This window comes from Phoenix dactylifera, chromosome 3, assembly GCF_009389715.1.
Source record: "Phoenix dactylifera cultivar Barhee BC4 chromosome 3, palm_55x_up_171113_PBpolish2nd_filt_p, whole genome shotgun sequence".
NCBI classification, from domain to species: domain Eukaryota; kingdom Viridiplantae; phylum Streptophyta; class Magnoliopsida; order Arecales; family Arecaceae; genus Phoenix; species Phoenix dactylifera.
Window position 1 is genome coordinate 6790199 of NC_052394.1, and position 20887 is coordinate 6811085.

At 39.1% G+C, this 20887-nt stretch overlaps 2 protein-coding genes across 10 annotated transcripts; both read left to right on the top strand.

Annotated features, from left to right (window-relative positions):
* Positions 1-3670: 3670 nt before the first annotated feature.
* Positions 3671-17454, top strand: LOC103700576 (pentatricopeptide repeat-containing protein At5g57250, mitochondrial). Of its 9 annotated transcripts, XM_039124429.1 has the most exons (9): positions 3672-7141; positions 13314-13403; positions 13639-13704; positions 13801-13893; positions 13988-14056; positions 14146-14305; positions 14647-14781; positions 16572-16844; positions 16978-17454. In XM_039124429.1, the coding sequence occupies exon 1, from the start codon at positions 3688-3690 to the stop codon at positions 7039-7041; it is 3354 nt and encodes a 1117-aa protein (XP_038980357.1). In that variant the 5' UTR covers positions 3672-3687; the 3' UTR covers positions 7042-7141; positions 13314-13403; positions 13639-13704; positions 13801-13893; positions 13988-14056; positions 14146-14305; positions 14647-14781; positions 16572-16844; positions 16978-17454. The 9 variants fall into 9 exon arrangements, with proteins under 9 accessions (XP_038980354.1, XP_038980355.1, XP_038980357.1 ...); XM_039124426.1 differs by adding an exon at positions 8415-8532 and having other exon boundaries at positions 3671-7141; positions 13314-13893; XM_039124427.1 differs by adding an exon at positions 8415-8523 and having other exon boundaries at positions 3671-7141; positions 13314-13893.
* On the top strand, positions 13685-15127 carry LOC103702202 (omega-3 fatty acid desaturase, chloroplastic-like). Its single transcript, XM_039124002.1, has 7 exons — positions 13685-13704; positions 13821-13893; positions 13988-14056; positions 14146-14213; positions 14521-14599; positions 14647-14781; positions 14885-15127. Exons 1-7 carry the CDS (start codon positions 13685-13687, stop codon positions 15125-15127), a joined length of 687 nt encoding a protein of 228 aa, XP_038979930.1.
* Positions 17455-20887: the final 3433 nt, after the last annotated feature.

Genomic DNA, 20887 nt, shown 5'->3' on the forward strand with positions numbered 1-20887 from the left:
CCCACTTGAATCACAAACAATGCTGTTCTAAAGAAAAGAACAGGGCTTTCCCACGAATAGGGCTTTCCTACGAATATAGGCTTTGATACCAGTTGTTAGGAGATGGAATAGCATGAAGAATAGAGCTGGAGGAATAAAACAGCAAGCAAAACATAAGAATACACCAAATTTTTAACGTGGTTCACCCCAAGTTTGGGCTACGTCCACGAAGATCCCGCTGATGATTTTCTATTCGTTGAGAAGAGTACAAAACAGAGGAAAAAAGAACCAGGGAAGAAACAACTTACTTCCCAAAGAAGACAACCCAAAGACTCACGTTCTTAATCTCTTCTTTTTTTTTCCTCTACAGTGCACTCACAAACCCCCACCAATCAGGAAGAAGAAAACTCCCATTTGCTCACCACACACCAGAGGAAGAAGCCCCACATCATTGTGCTCATCACCTATTTTTGAAACAGGTTGTTTCTCTGTTCTGTTGCAGAACCCACACACATCGGCATCCCCACAACTTCATCGCATTCTGTTAAGAAGATAAGGTCTTCTACCATGATTTCAATGGCATGGTGACACATGGCATGCAAGATTAGTAGGATAGAGTTGAATACGGCTCCACTGCTTGACAGTTTTCTATATGCCAAATATCTAGTGCGTAGACCAACATGACTAATCTTGACTAGCATGATACTTCTACTGTATTTCTTTTTCAAAGAAAAATCTAGTACCAAAAAGATATTGCAGACTAAGCGTTCCAAGGACGCCTTCACCAGCTTTTCAAGTAATTCTTGTATCACTCAGAGACTCCTTCTCAATGTCAAGAGATCATGTTAGGTCTTCTTTTCTTTTTGGTGAAAGTTGGTAATCATTAGCCTAATTTGTAAGTAGTGTAGACCTAGATGATTATACCTGAACTGACATGATGACAGAACAATACCAAGAACTATAACTCCTGCATTAGATTTTGACCCTTAATAAACTATGGACCGATGTATTTGAGGAGATTATTGGGTAGATGAAGCAGCATCCTTGGATTTTAATGGGTAAAATATTTGTTGATCACTGGCTGGCAATAGTCTTGACTCAGTTTTTTCCGAGAGAAAGCCATTGTCCTTATCCATCAATTCAAAAGCAGACCAATTTGCACTGACCAAGTTCACTAAGAATGGGCCCAAAGGAGCAACCTGACAAACAGTTTCACAAGTATAGCTTTAGCTCAGGGTTCATGCTTTCTTACGATAGGGACAGTTTTTGCTACAAAAATTAGGAATTTGTTCACTTCATAAGTATTGCTACATGTCGCGCTGATGTAGCATAATAATGAGAGGTTTTTGTGATCATGTGCCAAGCCCTTTAATACAATCTAGATTTTCTCAAGGAAGCTATTTTTATGACATCTATTTTTGATTTTTGTGATGGAGGATAAGCCTTGTAAAAAAATGAAAAATGTAGCTACATGTAATTATCTATAGTAAATGATGGAACAATCGTAAATGATAAAATATGAGAGTTTAAATCATACTTCTTTGTAATTCTAATTGATTGGAGGATCAAGGAAAGGATAATGCGAAGCTATTCAATGCTATATGCACTCTAACAAGTGCACTAACACCTTTAGTTGCTTAGGGTATTAAGACCTAAGAAGAGTGAACTCAAATTTAGCAGTGGCACAAGAGAAAACAAAGAATTGGCATTTTATGTTATCAGTGCTTATGAGCCATAGAAAATTGGTTGCTACGAGTGTATGGCATGCCTCTCCAATTCTTGTGGTTAAAATTTTAAATGCTTAAGATGTGAACCAGCAGCAACATAATTGTCTCTAATCTACACTAGTATTCTACACATGTTTTTATTGAAAAAAAAATCTCAAGGCCACGCTAGATGAGAATATTGGGAGAGAAAAAGGAAAGAAAAATACAGTTACCAGGAACTCCATGGAGAACGTGCCCTCGGAGACAGACTTCGTATGTTTTTTTTTTTTTTTTAATACAATGGTGACTCACACACTAGTGTGAGTGCATCCAGAAAAATTCAAGAAAAGAATTTAATGGAGGGGGGGACGACCTCGGGGCTCTTCCAGAAAAACTCTCCTGAATGATGCGCACCATAAGAAGTAACCCAGTCAGCGACGCTATTCGCCTCTTGAAAAATATGAGTGGCTCGAAAAGCGCCAAGTTCTCTCGAAAGCCTGCAGATATTTCGAAGTAACGAATGATAATCGTTGGTTGTGTATAAACGGGCACCTAAAATTCCTTCAAATAGGCAGAAAAGTCACTTGAGCATCTTGAATTTATAAGAAGTTTCCAAGTCTAAATGGGCTTACAAATAATTTAAATGGCTTTAAAATAGAAAGTCAGTGTCATTTTAGCAAGAAGTTCCAATTCCTTACAATCAGCCAAACATAGTTTAAACCTAATTCATTTTAAACGAACAACGATGGATTATGTTTGAACGTTTTAACATATAAGATATTCCTTTTCGTGAAACCATGATTTGTTTTGACTTTTTTTTTTTTTTTGTGAAGAGACCATGTTTTGATTTGACATATGGCTTTGGAACAAAAATCACTTGCCACTATATATGCGTGTCATTTGAATTGGTTCACATCACATGAAAAAAGTACTGGAAAATCAAAAAATGAGGTTGGCATATTCGTCAAGAGGAAAGAATGACCCACGAGGCTGCTATTGCTCACAAAACATCCACAGATTGTTTACAAAAAATTGCAAAACGTGAGACTGTCTTGTGATTACATGGAGGATGCCTTCTTTTTTTTTTTTTTTTTTTTTTTAATTTTTTTTGCCCACATCCACGCACCAATAAGAAGCCAAAACCCCAACAGAACAACACGCACGCGTGCCCGCACATACAAAATCATATTTTAACTGAACCTATGATCTATAGTAGATCGCAAGACTATCCAACTTGGATCAACTAAAATACATCACACTCCTCTATCAAGTTTCTCTGGTTTTCAAACTTTAAAGGAGCAAATATTTTTTGGAAAAATGAAAACTATAAACGGTCGCCGATGATTTTTATTAGATTTTGCCAACTTGTTATTCTAAACTTATTATATATATCCAAAACAAAGGCTCAGCTTGTAGAAAATTTTTATTTACTATAATAACGTTGTTATTGTATTTGCTCTTCATTAAATTTCATTGCTTAATATGTAATATATTAATGATGTTAGTATTAATATATTTGGCCACTATTAAAATTTATTACTTAATATTCAATAAAAATTTGGCTACGAAGCCTTTTATTTTTATAATTTGTTATCTTATTGTATTTCAAAAATAATTTAAAAAAAATATATCCAATACATTAGTATTAATGACGGGAGTTTTGCATGAAAACTTAATTAGTGCAGAATTCTTTATCCGCCGTGTGTGGACGATAGGTTGTAATAATATGGTGGAATATTTTGCTTGATCATAATCAAAATTGGTTATTTATTTATTATAATTTAGTATGGAGGTTTATATTTCAAAAATAATTAAAAAAAGGTATCCGTGCATATGCCAGTTCACCATATATTGATGTTACAAATGTAATGAACGGCTGTGATTTTCATGCCAGGAGTAATTTTATAAAAAACTCGGCAACGATCTGCCGACGTCACTCCATGATGGATGTCACGCGACGAATTACGGACAACGGTGATTAGATCGCCTTACCTCTCGCGCAATGAGAATATCGGCGTTCGCGGCCGTCCCCCCTCCGCCACCGCGAGCGACAGGACTCTCCTCCTCTCTACGCTCTCTCTCTCTCTCTCTCTCTCTCTCTCTCCAGATGGAGCGCGGTCTCAGCGCTTCAATCTGGACCCTAAACCCCTTTCTCTCGTTCCATCTAAAAACCCGAAACATTCGTCTCCTTCGCCAACTCTTCTCCCGAATCTCTTCCAGCTCCGTTTCCATCGACCCGCAGATCCATTCCTTAATCGCCCAAGCACTCCTCAAATCCCATCGCCTCAAAGAAGCGGAGCAGTTCCTCTCCCACGCGCAAAATCTCGCCTTTCTTTCCCGGAAGCGCCTCTGGAGCTCTGTAATCCAGGGAGTTTGCGTCGAGGAAGGAGATCCAGATCGAGCGCTCTCACTACTGCAAGAGTGTGTGAGAAATCGTGGTATTTGTCCCTCTCCCAATACTTTTCGAGCATTAGTTGCGTCATTTAGCTCTTGGGGTATGATGGAAAGGGCCATTGAGGTGTTGGATGTTATGACGGATGAGAAGAATGGGTGCCAATTTGATAATTTTGTTTGCAGTTCGATAATCTCCGGGTTTTCTAAGATCGGAAAGCCGGAACTTGGTTTGCGATTTTATCAAAGAGTAGAGAAAGTTGATGGCTTTCAGCCGAATTTGATAACTTATACAGCTGCGGTTGATGCATTGTGTAGAGAGGGTAAAATTGATAAGGCAACCGATTTAATTAGGGAGATGGAGCAGAAAGGTGTGATCTTGGATGCAGTTCTTTATAGTAGCTGGATATGTGGGTATTTAAGGAAGGGATTTCTGATGGAGGGGCTTCGGAAGCACCGGTTGATGTTAGAAAAGGGGATAATGCCGGATGTAGTCAGCTATACTAACATCATTGATGGGTTATGCGAGGAAGGGAACGTAGAGAAAGTATTTGGGTTGCTAAATAAGATGGCAAAGAGTGGCAATGAACCTAATTTGGTTACTTACACCGTGGTCATTCAAGGTTTCTGCAAGAGAAACAAATTAAAGGAGGCATTTTGCATGCTTAGGAAATTGGAAGAATCGGGCCTTGATGTGGATGAGTTTGTATATTCAGTTTTGATTGATGGATTTTGTCAGAAGGGAGATTTGGATGGAGTTTTTGCTTTGCTTGGGGAAATGCAGAGGAAAGGACTTGAAGTGGGGAGTGTCACATACAACACGGTGATCAATAGTTTGTGTAAGGCCGGCAAGACAAGTAAGGCAGATGAGTTCTCAAAGGGTTTTGCCAGTGACAATTTCACATATAGTGCGTTGTTACATGGATATGTGAAGGAAAAGAATGTCGTGGGTGTAATGGATGTAAAGAGGAGATTGGAGGAAGCGGGCATTTGTATGGATGTCATCACATGTAACATACTTATCAAGGCTTTGTTCATGGCAGGAATGGTCGAGAATGCTTGTGAGCTGTTCAAAGAAATGCCTGAGATAGGCTTAGCTGCAAACTCTGTTACATACTGTACAATGGTTGATGGGTATTGTAAGCATGGAATGATCGACAAGGCATTGGAGATCTTTGATGTGTACAGGAGAACTTCATCATTTGCTAGTGCTGCCATTCATAATTGTATTATTAAAGGACTCTGTAAGGAACATATGTTAGATATGGCTGTCAAAGTGTTCCTGGACCTCACTGATAGAAACCCAAGTCCTGATTCTGTCACTTACAGGATGTTGATAAGAGCCCACTTTAGAGAAGGTAATGGAGAAAGAGTCTTGAAGTTTATTCAAGGGTTGGAGATGTTAGATGCTGAGTTACTCTCTTCCATATGCAATGATAGTGTTGCTTTCTTATGCTCAAAAGGTTCTCTTGCAGCCGCTGTGGATGTATACATGTTAGCTAGAGGGAGAAGTTTAGCCATTATGAGCAAATCATACTATAAAATCCTCAAAGGTCTCCTTCATAATGGAGATAAACAGATTTTTCAACTGATAATGTGTGATTGCATCAAAGATCATGGAACTTTTGAACCTAGAATAGTTAATATATTGTCTCTTTACCTTTGTAAGAGGAATGTACAAGAAAGTATTCAGTTTTTGAGTGATATGAGCAATAAGAATATTTCTGTCAGTGTTATGACAGCAGTTGTTGATGCACTTAAGAAGGAAGGTAGAATTCAGGATGCACATAAATTTCTGATGGAAGCTGAGGAAAATGGAGCATCGCTGGATGTAGTTGTTTACTCCATTGTGGTGGATGGACTTTGCAAGGCAGGGTACCTCGAAAAAGCATTAGATCTTTGTGCAAGAATGAGAAAGAAGGGGATCAATCCAAATATTGTTATCTACAATTCAGTGATTAACGGTTTGTGCCAGCAGGGATGTCTAGTTGAAGCATTTAGGTTGTTTGACTCTTTGGAACATAATAGTGTGCTTCCTACATTTATTACATATGCTACTCTTATAGCTGCTCTATCTAAAGAAGGTTTCCTGCAAGACGCAAATCAGTTACTTGATAAGATGTTTCATCAGGGCATCACCCCGAATACTCGCATTTACAACTTATTGATAAGTGGATATTGCAGCTTTGGACTAATAGAAGAAGCACTCCAGGTTCTTTCAGATTTGGAGGGAAGTTGTCAACAACCAGATGCTTATACAATCAGTGCTGTGATCAGTGGTTGTTGTGTAAGAGGTGACATTGAAGGTGCTCTAGCTTTTTTCATTGAGTACAGAAAGAGAGGGTTTTCTCCAGATTTCCTGGGTTTCCTGAACTTGATAAGAGGACTCTTCGCTAAGGGAAGGATGGAAGAAGCAAGGAGCATATTGAGGAACATGCTTCAGTGTACAGAAGTCACGAATTTAATTAACAGAGCTGGAGATGGGCTTCATGTAGAATCATTAGTAAGTCTTCTATTTCTTGCATGTGACCAGGGGAGAATTCAAGAAGTCATTGTTGTCCTAAGTGAAGTTGGATCTATGTTTTTTCCCTCGCGGAGGTCAGACAGTGAAAACAGACAGCTCAAGAAGCTGCATGAATCAGGATATTTGGATACTGATACTGAAATGATAGACTCTGCAAGAGGAGGAATTTATCCAGTAGTGATTAAAGTTCCTGGAAACTTGTATGTGAAATCAGAACCAAAAAATATGATTGGAGATATAGTTGATATGAATCACAGATCATGCAAGGAGGTGGAAAAGGATCATGAGATAGAAGATTATGAACATTTAATAGGAAACTCACTATGCTATGATTTCGATGCTTATTACTCCATCATTGCTTCGCTTTGTTCAAAAGGGGAACTGCATAAGGCTAATAGTGTAGTCAAAGCAATGCTTCTGAGTTCTGGAGAACGTTGTTGATTTAGCCCTTTGCAACTCTTTTATAATTTATGGACGTTGCCAAGGGAAGATGGGCTTTTTACCTTTCTATATCGTCAATCCATGCTAAAATAAATCTCAGGTAAGTCTGTTTTTTCCCTTTTCTAAAATAGAATGTCTCCTTACTTTTTTTCATGTATCCCAATTAATGTTCTTTTTACTTGTTAATTTTGTTCTTTATCAGCCATCAAATTTCTCTTCTGCTAAACCTTGATAACTGCAATGACCTCCTGACACATAGATTGATTTCTTTCTTCCTGAAAGATCCAGAATTTCATAACATATTTAGTATTTTCATGTCTTTAGTCTTCTATATACTAATATGCTTTGCTATATGTTTGAATAACGAGTTCTTTGCTATTATAAAGTTGTAGCATTATTATATTACTTTTTTTTCTTTAAAAAATTGAACTAATTTCTAGGATCTGAATAATTTTATACTTCTAGCAATTGCTGAACTATTTTGCATTGGCATTGAGTACTCTGCTTTTATCATATGGTGATAACCAATGATCAATAAAACCATTTTGGTTTTGGTTTCAAGGTTATATTCTGCTTAATAAATGCGTGTGATTAGATTATATTTGTGGATTTGCTGGTTAGGGCCTGACATGCTAGAGAATCTGTGTCAACATTAGCTTGTAAAAGGTTTCACAATTGAACTCCATGTTTTAAGCTATTCAATTTCATCTGCTTTATAGAAATGTAAATATTCTTCAAGGTTGAAAGTAGCCCCTACGTGACATTATCAGTTATCATATAGAGTTCTTCGTGGTGCTAGTATTGACATGCCTTTACATGAGAAGGCATCCAACATTGCCTACTTATGTGCAAACCTATAATTTCCTGTTATTAGATTTGTCAATGGTAATGGACAGAAGTTGATCATTCAAGTGACATGTTTAACTCGTCTCAAGGCTTCTGGCAATTATAATGAAATTGAAAAACAATGTTGGCAGTACTATGAACATAATCCAAGCATGAAGCATATTTATTAGCTAGTTTAGTACTGCTGAAGTTACTAAAATATTGAGGTATGGAATTCTTAATTTTTTAAGGCTGCAGTCTGATCTATTATTACCAATACTGAGAGAACTGAATCCTCCTTATCTCCAAGAGACTGGCAAGATATCCTATTGGCAAAATTTTATTTTGTTTAAAAAACAATTGCTAAATAAATACGGCTATGTGTAATATTTTTTTTGTACAACATATTCTAGCCAAGTAGGTCTACTTGGTTTTCACAGATATCATTTTCATGCCATTGATTTACTACAGATATCTAGTTTGTCTGCAGAAAGTTATCAAGCATAGTAATTTTACAATGTGATTTTATGTTTGTGGCTATCTTGTAGGAGAGGTTGGACTACTTGGAGGATGGGAAAAATGTCTTCAGATTATGTCTTAGACTATGCTCCTCCTTATTTCCAGTCAATGAATGAATTAGAGATTTTTTTTCTTAGAGTATGACCAGTATACCCTTGGCACAAGTCCTGCTTGGGGCTCTCGATTTCTTGAGATATTCTTTTGGTTGCTGCATTGCTTTTGCTTTTGAATCTCTATTCATGATTACTGGTTTGTCTATAGACTTAATTCTGTTATAAGTGTTTGGTCGCTGTTTCTTGTCAACTGTTTGTTCTTTTGAGTCCTTTTGGGTTCCAATGATAATTGGTTTCTCTGTATGTTGAGTTGGATCTAAACTTTGTTAATGTGATGCACATATTAATATAAATGCCAGTAAATGTATGGAAATGCCTTTTGGCATTGTTCCTATTTGTTTAATTGCTTCTGTACATATGCTAACAAATCAAAAGAAGGGGGGGGTGTGAAATTTGGTAGTATCTTCAAGGGAAGAATAAATTGTGATGATCTGATTTCTGCCATTAATCTTGCATCATAACTCATTGGAAGTAAAGAATAGATCTGTTGAGAGTTTTTTTCTTCTTCTTCCTAATAATAAAATTGAGCTTGTGCTATTCCACCAATTGCTGAGAATTTAGCTGTATTCATTCTCTCATGGAGTTTGGTCTCCCAAACATTATGTCAATCAGAAGACAAGAGTTTCTTTTGAGGTCAGTTGATGCGAATAATTAGAATGCATGCAGAAATAGCTGAGGATTGGACATTTGGACTAGCTCTTGATCTATAGTACACTATGAGATTGAGAAAATGTTGGTTTTTTATTCTTATAAGTTCTTAAAATCTTATATCGCTATATCATGTTTGAATGTTTTGGGTAAGGCACCCGCATTATTGCATCGGTCCACCTTCATTTTCAGCAATGAATAGATCCCTTTTTTCTATGCAGTTCTTACTATCATTATTGTTGTTGGTGTTATAATAATTTTCCTAAAAGTAAAATGAAATAGAAAAGTTGTTTCAAAGCCTCATTCAATGGAAAAGTGGTAATGGGTAGGAAGGTGACAAAAGCTGTTCTTGGATTGGAATATGATAAAAATGCATTCGACAAACTTTAGTTTAACTTTGCCATGAGTAGAGATGGGCACTGGGCCGGGCCGCCCACGGCCCGGCACGGCACGGCACGAAGCGGGCCGTGCCAGGCACGGCCCGCCAGCTACAGTGCCGGGCCGTGCCTGGCACGGCCCCTTTGATAGGGCCGTGCTGGGCTAGAGGTTCCTGGCCAGCGGGCCGTGCCAGGCACGGCCCGCTTCGGGCCTGGGCCGGCACGGCCCGGTCTAGGCCCGCGGGCCAAGCACGGCACGGCCCGCGGGCCAGCACGGCACGGCCCATAAGGGCCTGGGCCGGGCTGGCACGCGAGCCTGGCACGGTCCGGGCCTGGGCCCGGCTCGGCCCGATAAAATTTTTTTAATAAATTAATAAATATTGAACACTAAGAAATCTTGATTTATGAATATAAAGCCACCTTAATGGTGGGGGGTTTGGCATAGACCCCTACCAGTTTATTAATTTAAATCAAAATGGTACATGAAGGGAGGTTTGGACCTTGGTCTGACCTCTAGATTCTAGAATACAATAAGAAACTAAGAAAGGGCCGAGGTTTGGACCTTGGTCTGACCTCCAGAATACAATAAAAATGTACAATTATAAAAAATTAAGAAATCTTACTAATCATCAGTGATTCAGTGAATCAGTATTCACTCTTCAGTCTTCAGTCTTCAGTCTTCAGTCTTCAGTCTTCAGTAGTGTTTGTATCATCATCATCAGAGGATGTTGTATTATGTCCACCTTTATCTTGAAGTCTTGCCTCAGCATCCAGCCAATCCTTGAAGCAGAGAAGCATCTCCACCGTTTCGCCCGTCATCCTACTTCTCTTTTCGTCAAGAACACGCCGACCTGCACTAAAAGCGGATTCCGATGCTACCGTGGACATCGGCACAGCTAAAATATCGCGTGCAATTGCAGACATAACAGGATATTGATTTCTAACACTCTTCCACCAAGATAATACATCTAGATTCTCTATTTGATTTTCATCATATGCAGACTGAAGATCATTTCGTAAATAAAATTCTAGTTCACTACTTAAAGATGAAGAAGATGAAGAGGAACTTGAAGCATGTGTGTGTCTTCTCTGTGCAATGAATGAAAAAATAGATGACGAACGAGAACTACTAGAAGGAGGAATAGAGGTTTGTATTTGTGTTCTAGATCCACGAATTTTTTCATCATATATAGCATAAATATCATAAAGAAGTTGTCTTACCTCATCTTTAGCAGATTCAGCATCTTGATTCATATTTTCAGCGTATGCATCAAGTAAAATTAGCACGCCATTTAATTTAACTCTAGGATCAAATACAGCAGCTAAGTTATGCATAGGACATATCCTATCCCAATACTCATTCCATTTAGATTCCATTAGGTGAATAATAGGCATTAAAACATCATCATATCTATGTTCTGCAAATTTTTGACTAATTATATATGCTTGTTGTAAAAATGAACATGAAGTAGGGTAATAAATACCAGAAAAAACATTGGTAGCATTATAAAAACTAAGCAAAAAATCTTCCAAAATTTTTCCTTTATTCCAATCAGTTTCAGTCAATGTAAATCCTAATCCACGATCATTAATATATGCACTTAATAAATTTTTATATGGGTATGCATCATGTATCATGCTATATGTGGAGTTCCAACGAGTAATTACATCAAGTTTAAATTTTTTAAAACGTTTACCATGATTTATGCATAATTCCTTAAATTCTTGAAGTCTTGATCTAGAAGCATGAATAAAAGAAACTGCATTTCTAATTTTTGAAATCACATCTTGAATCATGCCCATGCCAGCTTGAACAGAAAGATTTAAGATATGACATGCACATCTAATATGCAGTAAATTTCCATCTAATATGGGATGCAATGAGTCTTTTAATAATACAACAGCAGAATTATTATTAGATGCATTATCAAAAGTAATAGACATAATTTTATCATTAATATTATATGAACATGCAGTTTGATAAATTATATTTGAAATTTGTTGCCCAGAATGTGGAAAATCAAAAGCACGAAAAGCAAGAATACGTTTATTTAATTGCCAATCATTATCAATATAATGAGCAGTAATGGCAATAAAACAATTACTACCTACAGATGCTGACCAAATATCAGAAGTTAATGAAATTTTTACATTTAAAGTAGAAAGTGTTTCAATTAAATTTTGTTTCATTGCTAAAAAATTGGTCATAGCTACTCTTCTAAATGTACGCCTACTAGTTCTTTTGTAAGCAGGTTGTAGGTTTAATTGAACATATTCTTCAAAATTAAAAGATTCACATAAACTAAAAGGTAATTCATCCTTAACTATCCATTTTACAAGTGCTTTTCTTTGATTTTCATGATTATATGCAAAATTACCTACAAGTAATCCCCCTTGTATATTAAGGCTACTTTGAGTTTGAGCATGAGAATCATGCATCCTATGACTCTCTTGATGTCTTTTTAAATGCCCTGTTCCCCCACTACTACTACAACTATAAAGTTTGGCACATTTTTTACATTTAGCTTTCCAGACTCCCTCAACCATAACTCTATCAAATTCATTCCATACAGTACTAGTCCTCTTACGAGAAGAGGTTTGACCTTCACTCGGTTCACCAGTTCTAGAGGAACTAGGAACAGGGGGTTGGGGATTAGTTTCTTCTCCCTCAGAAACAGGAATGCCAAACTGACTTTCCTCAAAAGATGACATATCTATGATTAATTCAAAAAATAAAAACTAACCGCAAGGAGGAATTGAGTAGAGGGTCGGAGGGCAGAGGCAGAGCCGAGATTCCGAGCTTCCTCTTGTGCTCTCAACAGAAGCGACCTTCTCTTCTCAACAGGAACCTCCTCTTGTGTAACACTTGAACAAACTAAAAATTAAATTGCTAGAAGAGCACTTTAGAGGAGAGAAATAATAGCAGTAGAGAAGGAGAGAATGAGAGGTTTGGTGTGGTGAGAATGAGGGAGGAATGGGCTATTTATAGAAGCCCAAAATTTTTTTTTCCCAAAATAACCCTCCATTTAGCCGTTATTGGACTGTTGGGAGGGGTAAAATCGACTTTTTCCCGAAAATAGCCGTTGGAAACGGCTATTTTTCCTCCCCCTCTCCAGACGGGCCGTGCCAGGCACGGCCCGTCTGGAGCCGTTACGGGCCGTGCCAGGCACGGCCCGTTTAGAGACGTTGCGGGCTGTGCCTGGCACGGCCCGTTTGCGCCCGTTACGGGCCGTGCCTGGCACGGCCCGTGCCGTGCCTGGCACGGCCCGTGCCGTGCCTGGCACGGCCCGTGCCGTGCCGTGCCCAGCCCGGCCCACCAATAGAGGGGCCGGGGGCCGGGCCGGGCTGGCCTTCCGTGCCTCACGGGCCGTGCCAGGCACGGCCCGCTTAGAATTTGGGCCCGGGGGGCCTGGGCCGGGCCGGCCCGGCACGGCCCGTTGCCCAACTCTAGCCATGAGCTTCCAATTATTAAACACTAAGAAGTATTTAACATTATGAGCTGGAGACTGGATGTGGCCCTTGTCATGAATAATTGGTCAAGAAATTCATAATCAAATCCTAATCATTGTCTTGATGATTTATGGTTACACATTTAGTAACATATTTATCTGTGAAACTGCTGCTAATTTTCCATCTGGATACAAATTTTAATTCAAAAAAAATACAATAAATATATGTGCATTGCTAATTGTATCTTTGCATTCAATTGAAAATTGAGCATTTGATATAGTTAAAAAATTGTGATTTCATTATGTTGTTGTATAACAGAAGATGAACACTTCATATGCAGGCCATCAACAGCTCAAAGAATGCTGAGTCAACTGCTTGTTACAGTTTTTACAATCAATCCTGAATATGCTTCTACATCTCATTGTTCATGGTAGTGAAACCCTTCAGGTTTTGTAGGAGTTGAAGCCAAATTTGTTTTGTTTTCTTATAAAAATTGAATCTTTAGCGGTGGGCATGGTAGCTTTTCGAGCAATCCGAAGCTGAACAGGGAACAGTGTGGTTGGGCATTTGCTCCATTTATCTATTCTTGTGCCCTAACTTCACTGTATGTCCTTGTCTCTTTGGCTGTCTAATTAATATTGGGGTAATACTGCTAATCTCTGCAGTAGGATGGTCACAGGATTCATCACCAGAACCTTGGGCATGTTGCGAATGGCGAGTTATGGCACCCTGTTAGTCACTTGCGCCTGCTTGACCTATGGATTGATTGCTATTTTTCTCAAGCATTTTGATGATGACGGGTTTTTATCATTTTGGATTACTCGCAGTTATCTGGGAAGTTATATAGGAATTTGGATTCTGTACCTCAGATTCTTCATTTCACATTGCCTTTCCCCATGCTTGAATACCTCTTTTCTCTGGTGAGCACCCACACAGCCACACTTCAATGGGATAAACTATGGACACTAAGGATTTCAATTTAGCTAAATTCTTAATCTATATGTTGATTTACAGTGGAAGAGGAGTCCATGGAAGAGAGGTTCACACTTCCATCCAGATAGAACTTTATGGATGCCCTATTTGGTATGTCTATTAATTCTCTGTCTACTGTTAGTGAATGCATTCATGTATTTTGATTGTGTATTTTGTAACAATTGTGATCTTAAATGCAGGTATTCATTTTGTGGTTGGAGTTTGTGACATACTTGCATCATCACAGGCATGATGAGAAACTTCCCTGGTATCGCAGAGAGGTGTAAAATCATATATATGTCCTCTCTGATGTGCATCTGCCAATCTCCAACCATTTAGAAAAACCACTATTATATTTAGGTGCTTAATTTATAATCATCTTAAAATTGAGCATTCATCACGTTGTGTATGGGAAATTGGTTTCAACACCTTTACATGGAAATAGCATGTTGTTTTTCCCTAAATGTTTTTTGGGGCCTTCTTCATTGATTATTTCTGTCAAATTGTTCCCAACAAACTAATGCAGGAACTGCATATAAAATCACTTTATACATATGTTCCTTTTCCTCTGTTAGGTCACAGAAAAATGAAGTAGTCTCAAATCCTAGTGTATCTAGAAGAGATGTTAGGCTGCCAAAGTTATGGCAGCAGTTTGTGGGTGGATTTTTGTGCTGAGCTTCTTTGCTGTTCTTTTCCTCTAGGAATGGAGTTATCTCCGCAAAGGACTGTCGACACTAGAACAGGATTATGGATGGATCCACAACATCCACCATGATATGGGACTCATGATACATCACCTTTTCCCACAGATACCTCAGTACTATCTAGTGGAAGCTGTAAGTAGCACTGACTTGTTACCTTTTCTTCAACATTCTGCAGAAAGATGAATGAGAAAAGTGCTACTTGTAATTAGTCAAAAACCTTGCATTGATGTATCAGATTGAGGCAGCAAATCCGGTGCTTGGAAAGTACTATGGGGAGCCTGAGAAATCTGCTACTTTGTCATTTCACCTATTTGGCATCCTAGCAAAGAGTTTGAGACATGATCACTACATTAGTGATATTGGAGATGTTGTCTACTATCAGACTAACAGAATTTTTGTGCATGTTCCGGGCCATATTAGTCATTCTTTTCTCTTCCAAATAAAAGGGAAGCGATGTAGGAAAGTTGTCCTCAAATGAATTTATTATAGTGTGTAATCAAACACAAATTCATATTTGTTAAGATGCTCAGAAATATCATCCTCAGCATAGCAAAGCTATAATTGTTTTAGGTGAAACTTTCTAGCAGAGGGAAGGAGGAAACAAATTAATGTTTTGTCTGCTTCTGCTAGTAGCTGTTTCCAACACCCGTCATTTACAAGTCTAGTGTGCACATCAGCAGTGAACAAAAAGATGATGAGGCCTTTGCTGATTGAGTCTGATATGCTCCTAACCTCAACAAATCCTGCACAACTGCAAGCTGACCTTTTTGCAGATAACCTCTGTATCATGATCTTTTGGTGAAAAAATACATGGGAGAGATCCTTCAGATGTATGGAGATGTATCCAGCTAGTCTTCGGGTTACAATCTTGCATTCAGTTGATATATTGAATCCCAATGCTTTTGTTCATAAGCTTCGGTATGGCATAGGGTGATCGTGCCACGATTACGGGCTGCTCCGGCAAAAGTATGAGCACTCAAGTGCTCATGATGACAGTAAAATAATATGTTCTCAGTATTGGATTGATTTATCATACATAACAAGAATTAAGATAAGAATAAGATAATGGAAGCTTTGCCTGTATTACATGAAGTAGCAAGAATCCCCCTATTAGTATCTTTTTATTTTTGTCTTGTAAAGAAGGCCCAGCACCTGAGGATATAATGGAGGAGAAAAATCATGATGTACATGCAGTCTTGGGCTAATATATTTGCTCCTCCCTTTTTGGAAGATCGGATACTTCATTTGCTTTGGTTTCGAGTTATCTTATATATTATGGTTAGATATCACCAAATAGAATGATAAAGTTAGCGCTGTGAAATTTGTTCATTATTTTTCATCTATTTGAAAAATTTAGCATCATATTTTATTTTTGCTCATCTTAAGCCAGATGTATTTGTTTCAAGTTCTTATTCTTATAGATGTAGCTCTTTTTTTTTTTTTTTTTTTTTTTTTTTTTTTGCTAAACAAATGGAGGTAGGGGGAGGAGGGACAAGCCCACCCCCGCGTAGCAGCCCCAACCGGGCCCCGCCCCCGCCAGGACTATGTTCGATTCGGGCAGAATGACCGTTTGGTATAGGCCCAGCTCACCAGGCCCCAGCCATATATTACTCATACCCTCCCCACCCGTGGCCCCGGCTCAGTTACCCCACAGGGCTCCAGCACGAGCACCACGTGTGAGTACGTCACACCTGGCACCACCAAGGCTACCAGCCGACCAGTAGCACTTCTAGACCCCGCGTCCAGGCTAGGGGCATCCGGTCCCCACAATTAATCGACGCCCGCGCGTTTCGAACCTGGAACCGCTTGGTTAGAAGCAGAGCCCCGTTCCAACTGGGCTACCACCTTGACGGCTATAGATGTAGCTTTTTATCCATGTTATATCGATACTGGTCAAATTTTCCTGTTTGTATTTTCTGTAGGTGAAGTACAAGCAAGGTCAGAGAACAATTCAAAATGGAAGATCAAAGAGCACAGATCACAAGGCTATTCTTTTGCCATTTAACAAAGAATTCGAAGATCAAATTATGAGATGGATATAAATAGGAGAGTCAAACAAATGCATACTTTTTCAGCTGAAATATTGGAGATGGAAGAAATGGTGAAGAAAAGACAACTGACCAGTCCAGTGAGATTGAAATGGAGGGGATAAGCCAGGAACATGGGCAGATTTCATTGTGGAAGAGATAGAACTGGTAGGGCAGCATATAACAATTAGTTGTAAATTTGAATCTGTTGTAATCCCTATTCAATTCATGTTCTAAAAGCCACTTCTGCTTGCTTATTAGTGGTGTTGATTTTTTTTTCACCTTTTTTTGTTTTGTGAAGGGTAATGGAGTGGATCCTTCGATTCAATGAAGCAGGAACTTTGAAGCCGAACTCACTCATCTACTGCAGAAGATGCAAGGGCTCCAAATACCAAACCAATATCTTCTGAGATCTTTGATGCTGTTTCAGCAAAAGCAACTGTCGCCAGCAAGATGATGGCGAGGAGGGGGAAGTAGCTCCCTCACTGGCCAGAACTCCCAGAACCAAGAACAGAGAATGATGGTGATAAAAGGATCGAGGGATATATTTCATGAGCCCTATGAACTCTTAGAGCTTGATCAGGGATTTAAAAGGGAAGCTGTGCGGTGTAAGTCTGCAAGGCAAGCATGCCGTATCTTGTACCGGCTAGTTGCATTGCAAGAGGTGAACATGTTAAGGAATGGAAATACCCTTTCTAAGAAAGCGAAGCACCTTGACACTTTCAAATTATGAGAGATTTCTTTATGTTGTTACAATGGTCGCAGCTCTTTGATAAAATTCATTGCTCATTAGCTCTTAAATGTGTTTATGGTTAAAGAAGTTCGAGCAAAACCTTGATGGTGGTCATTATTTTAAACCAAGGATGATAGTCCTTAAGTCCACTGTATACATCTTTTCTTTTTGTTTTGAAATATAAACCATTATAGTGTCATGATGACCATTAAAACAATTATACCATTGTTTGGTTATAAGCATGGAAACAGCTGGGAACTAATAGCCACTACTTGTTATCACTGCTATGATTGGGTTTGGATCCCAAAAATGCATTCATTGAGATTGCTGGGTCAGGTTTTAATAAGTCGATGTTCTGTAAATCACCAGTATGCTGACTCCATTGCCTCATTTGTGATGTAGTTTGGGTGGGCCTCTTGTTCCTCTTCTCAAAAAAAAAAGCAACAGCCAGTAGTCATTCCATGATGCCTCTAGCCAAACTCATTTTGGCTTTTTCTTTTCGAAAAATCATGATAAAATTAGATGGCCACTTGCACCAGAACTATACATGCACAGAAGTTAATCTTGCAGTCTTTCGTTCACTTTTCACTAGTCGTGGTAGGAAAACATGTCCTAGGAGACTATTGAGATTCGTGGCAGGTAAACATGTCCTAGGACACTATTTAGATGCTTGAAGGACCATGTCTTTAAAAAGGAAATCTTGATCACATGGTGATGACTCTTGTCGAAGAAAAGGCTCCGGACCTCTGGCTTTATAATTAAAATATATATGTTTTTTTAGAAAATATATTTGATTCAAATATTATGAGGATATATCGTCCATTGGCTTTGATTTACGTAGAAAATATTTTGTTTGAGATAATTTTAACCTAATGACCTGCTATGCGAAGACTAAATATTGCCGCAAAAAATGGAGAGAGACTATGTAATCATCAAAGCAAAAAAAGAAAAGAAATGTGATACAGCCATAATTAATTTGATTATTCTCATGTTGTAACTTTTAAGCTTGTGAGTATATTATAACGGTGCAAAATTTGAACATCTGACATCATATGGAGTATAAGAGGTTGTGTTAGGAGAAAAAATGGACCATCCCACAAGTACAATTAAAGCACCCAAATCCGACAGCAAGGCCGAGCTCATGCAGACCGAGCTCATGCAGACCGAGCTCAGAAGATCAAGCTCATGCAGGCCAAGCTCAAAAGACCGAGCTCGTTGTCCACATGCTGCGGCTATGTCCTGCAGCAGTCTCACCGTACCATGCTTTGCTTGCCGACCACGGCACGATACATCAATCAGGGACCATACCATGCTACGACTGTCAACAATTAATGCGCATGGTCTCCACGGATCTCCGAATTACTCAAAATCTCAGGCCATCCATGGCAACTCATCGACTCACCCAACTACATCCGGTCACCCCCAACAACTCATTGGCTCCAGTCCCGTCCTTCACGACAACACATTAATTCAGATGACCACACTCAATCATGACGGTAACTCATTTAATTCGTCCGGTCACACTACAGGTAATCCTATATCCCTCCTATAAAAGGGAATCCTCTCCCTCTTAGAAAGATCCGAATTCTGAAAACTTCAAGAGATAACCTCTCTCCCTCTACACATTAGCCCCCTCTGACTTAAGCATCAGAGGACCGGCGCCGGAAATTCTGGCCACCGCCTTTTTGCAGGTCTCACGGAGGATGCAACCCACTGACGTACCGCCCGCACCAGAGCTCCTCCTTTTCAGCCAAGTGGCCACCCTCGGGTCCAATTTCCAGCAACAGGTTGCATTAAGACAAGCCTGGAATACTTGATTGAAAATTAGAAAATTTAATCTAGCTTTGGATCTTGTTGGATACCGTTGAAACAAAATCTTCTGCTGTGGATTGTTTGCAAAACGAAAGCTTGTGCATGTCTGGATTGTCATCATACCAACCATCTCATGAGTAGAGGACTTTCATGCAATTTTTTTTTTTTTTTTTACCGAACGCGTTTGACTTTTAGCAAAAAAAAAAACGCGTTTGACAACTATCTATTTGTTTGGCATTCTAACATGATGATCTCAATTTCTAAATCGAATGAAATTTTTTGTTTTTGAGATGGATAATATAGCAACGATTCATGGACAACTCTCTGCCATGCAAAAGATACATCGTACATGATTCGAGTTGATACCATCTTGAGCTCAATCCACTCTCAAAACAACCTGTCACCCATCATCTATACCATAGTATTTCGAACTGTTCGCAATTATTTCACCCATGGCTGTTAGCGTGACCATAACGGTGTTACCTAAAACAAGATTCTCACCAATCTCCGTTCCTCCATAAAGTTAAATGCTATTTACCAAAAAAAAATACTGGCCAAGGGGAACTGGGGAACCCAGCCCGAGTCACGTGTATGGCTCACGGGTTTGTTAAAAGGGCCAAAAAAAAAGAAAAAAGCAAGCACTGAGAAACAAAATAAACTATTCAATTTCATCTAATATTATTTACTTAATTACTTATAATAATAATTCTAATATAGTTAATTATTTGATAATAATTTACTTAATTTTGAAAACTCCTTGCTTTTCGTGTACGGGCTGCCGTACGAGTGTTTTCAAACTTCTCTTTGAAAACTGACGCTGTCTTCAGAGCTGACACCCATATGTCTCCAGAAAAGAATCTCCGGGAGACCCGCCCCCGGTCCGAACCGCCGACGACTCGTTACCCGAACCGGCGGTCCGTGTTTACCTTTCTTCAAAGTCACTCCCTCTTCTCATCCGGGTCAATTGCCGAACCGGTTTGACTTGCTACAGGCCAAGGTGGACCCATCTACCGGCCGCCGCTAATCACACCGTTACGACGAACATGACGGCGTCAAATTTTATTAAAAGGTCGTTTATAAAACCATCACTGTGAGATCAAAACCCCCAAATGTTTCCTGTCGATATGGCTATATAAAAGTATCAAAAAGTTGTTAGCTTTTATATCGTAACGTGAGTAAGCATTATCACAGAATAAAGGTCATTATCTTACCACCCACCAATCATTATATACGGGCATAAGAACACCAAGATAAAAAACTTGAGGGCCCAAGACTGGTACCCAAAGTAAACTCCATTCTCTGATGCCGCATGCGATGGAACCCAACCTATTTGGTATTTGGCTGGGCCCCGTAACTTGCAACCAGCACTAGTAAAAGTGCTTTACGAAATGGGAAAACTGCAAACAACGTCGGTTAAAACGTTACAATGCCGTCAGTTGAAACGACAAGGAGAAGAGGACGAAGGAGCTCTCACATGCCGGTGGGGCCCACTCACCCTGTCACCAACTCAGCCAAGACAGAGAGAGAGAATGGGGGGTGGGTTTTGCTGGAATTTGAAGGGATTAACAGCAGAGCTGGGGCGTGGGGGGCAAAAGCAATGGCAAAGCCAAGTCTTTCCTTTGGCTACAAGTATAAATAAATCTATAAATTATAGCACTCCTCACTG

Excerpts from the sequence above, each read along its gene's own strand:
- LOC103702202 (XM_039124002.1), top strand. The coding sequence starts at position 13,685 with ATGGCGAGTTATGGCACCCT. Across the intron at positions 13,894-13,987 it reads TTGAATACCTCTTTTCTCTG|TGGAAGAGGAGTCCATGGAA; the intron begins GTGAGCACCCAC and ends GTTGATTTACAG. Across the intron at positions 14,782-14,884 it reads AGTACTATCTAGTGGAAGCT|ATTGAGGCAGCAAATCCGGT; the intron begins GTAAGTAGCACT and ends TTGATGTATCAG.
- LOC103700576 (XM_039124426.1), top strand. The coding sequence starts at position 3,688 with ATGAGAATATCGGCGTTCGCGGCCGTCCCCCCTCCGCCACCGCGAGCG.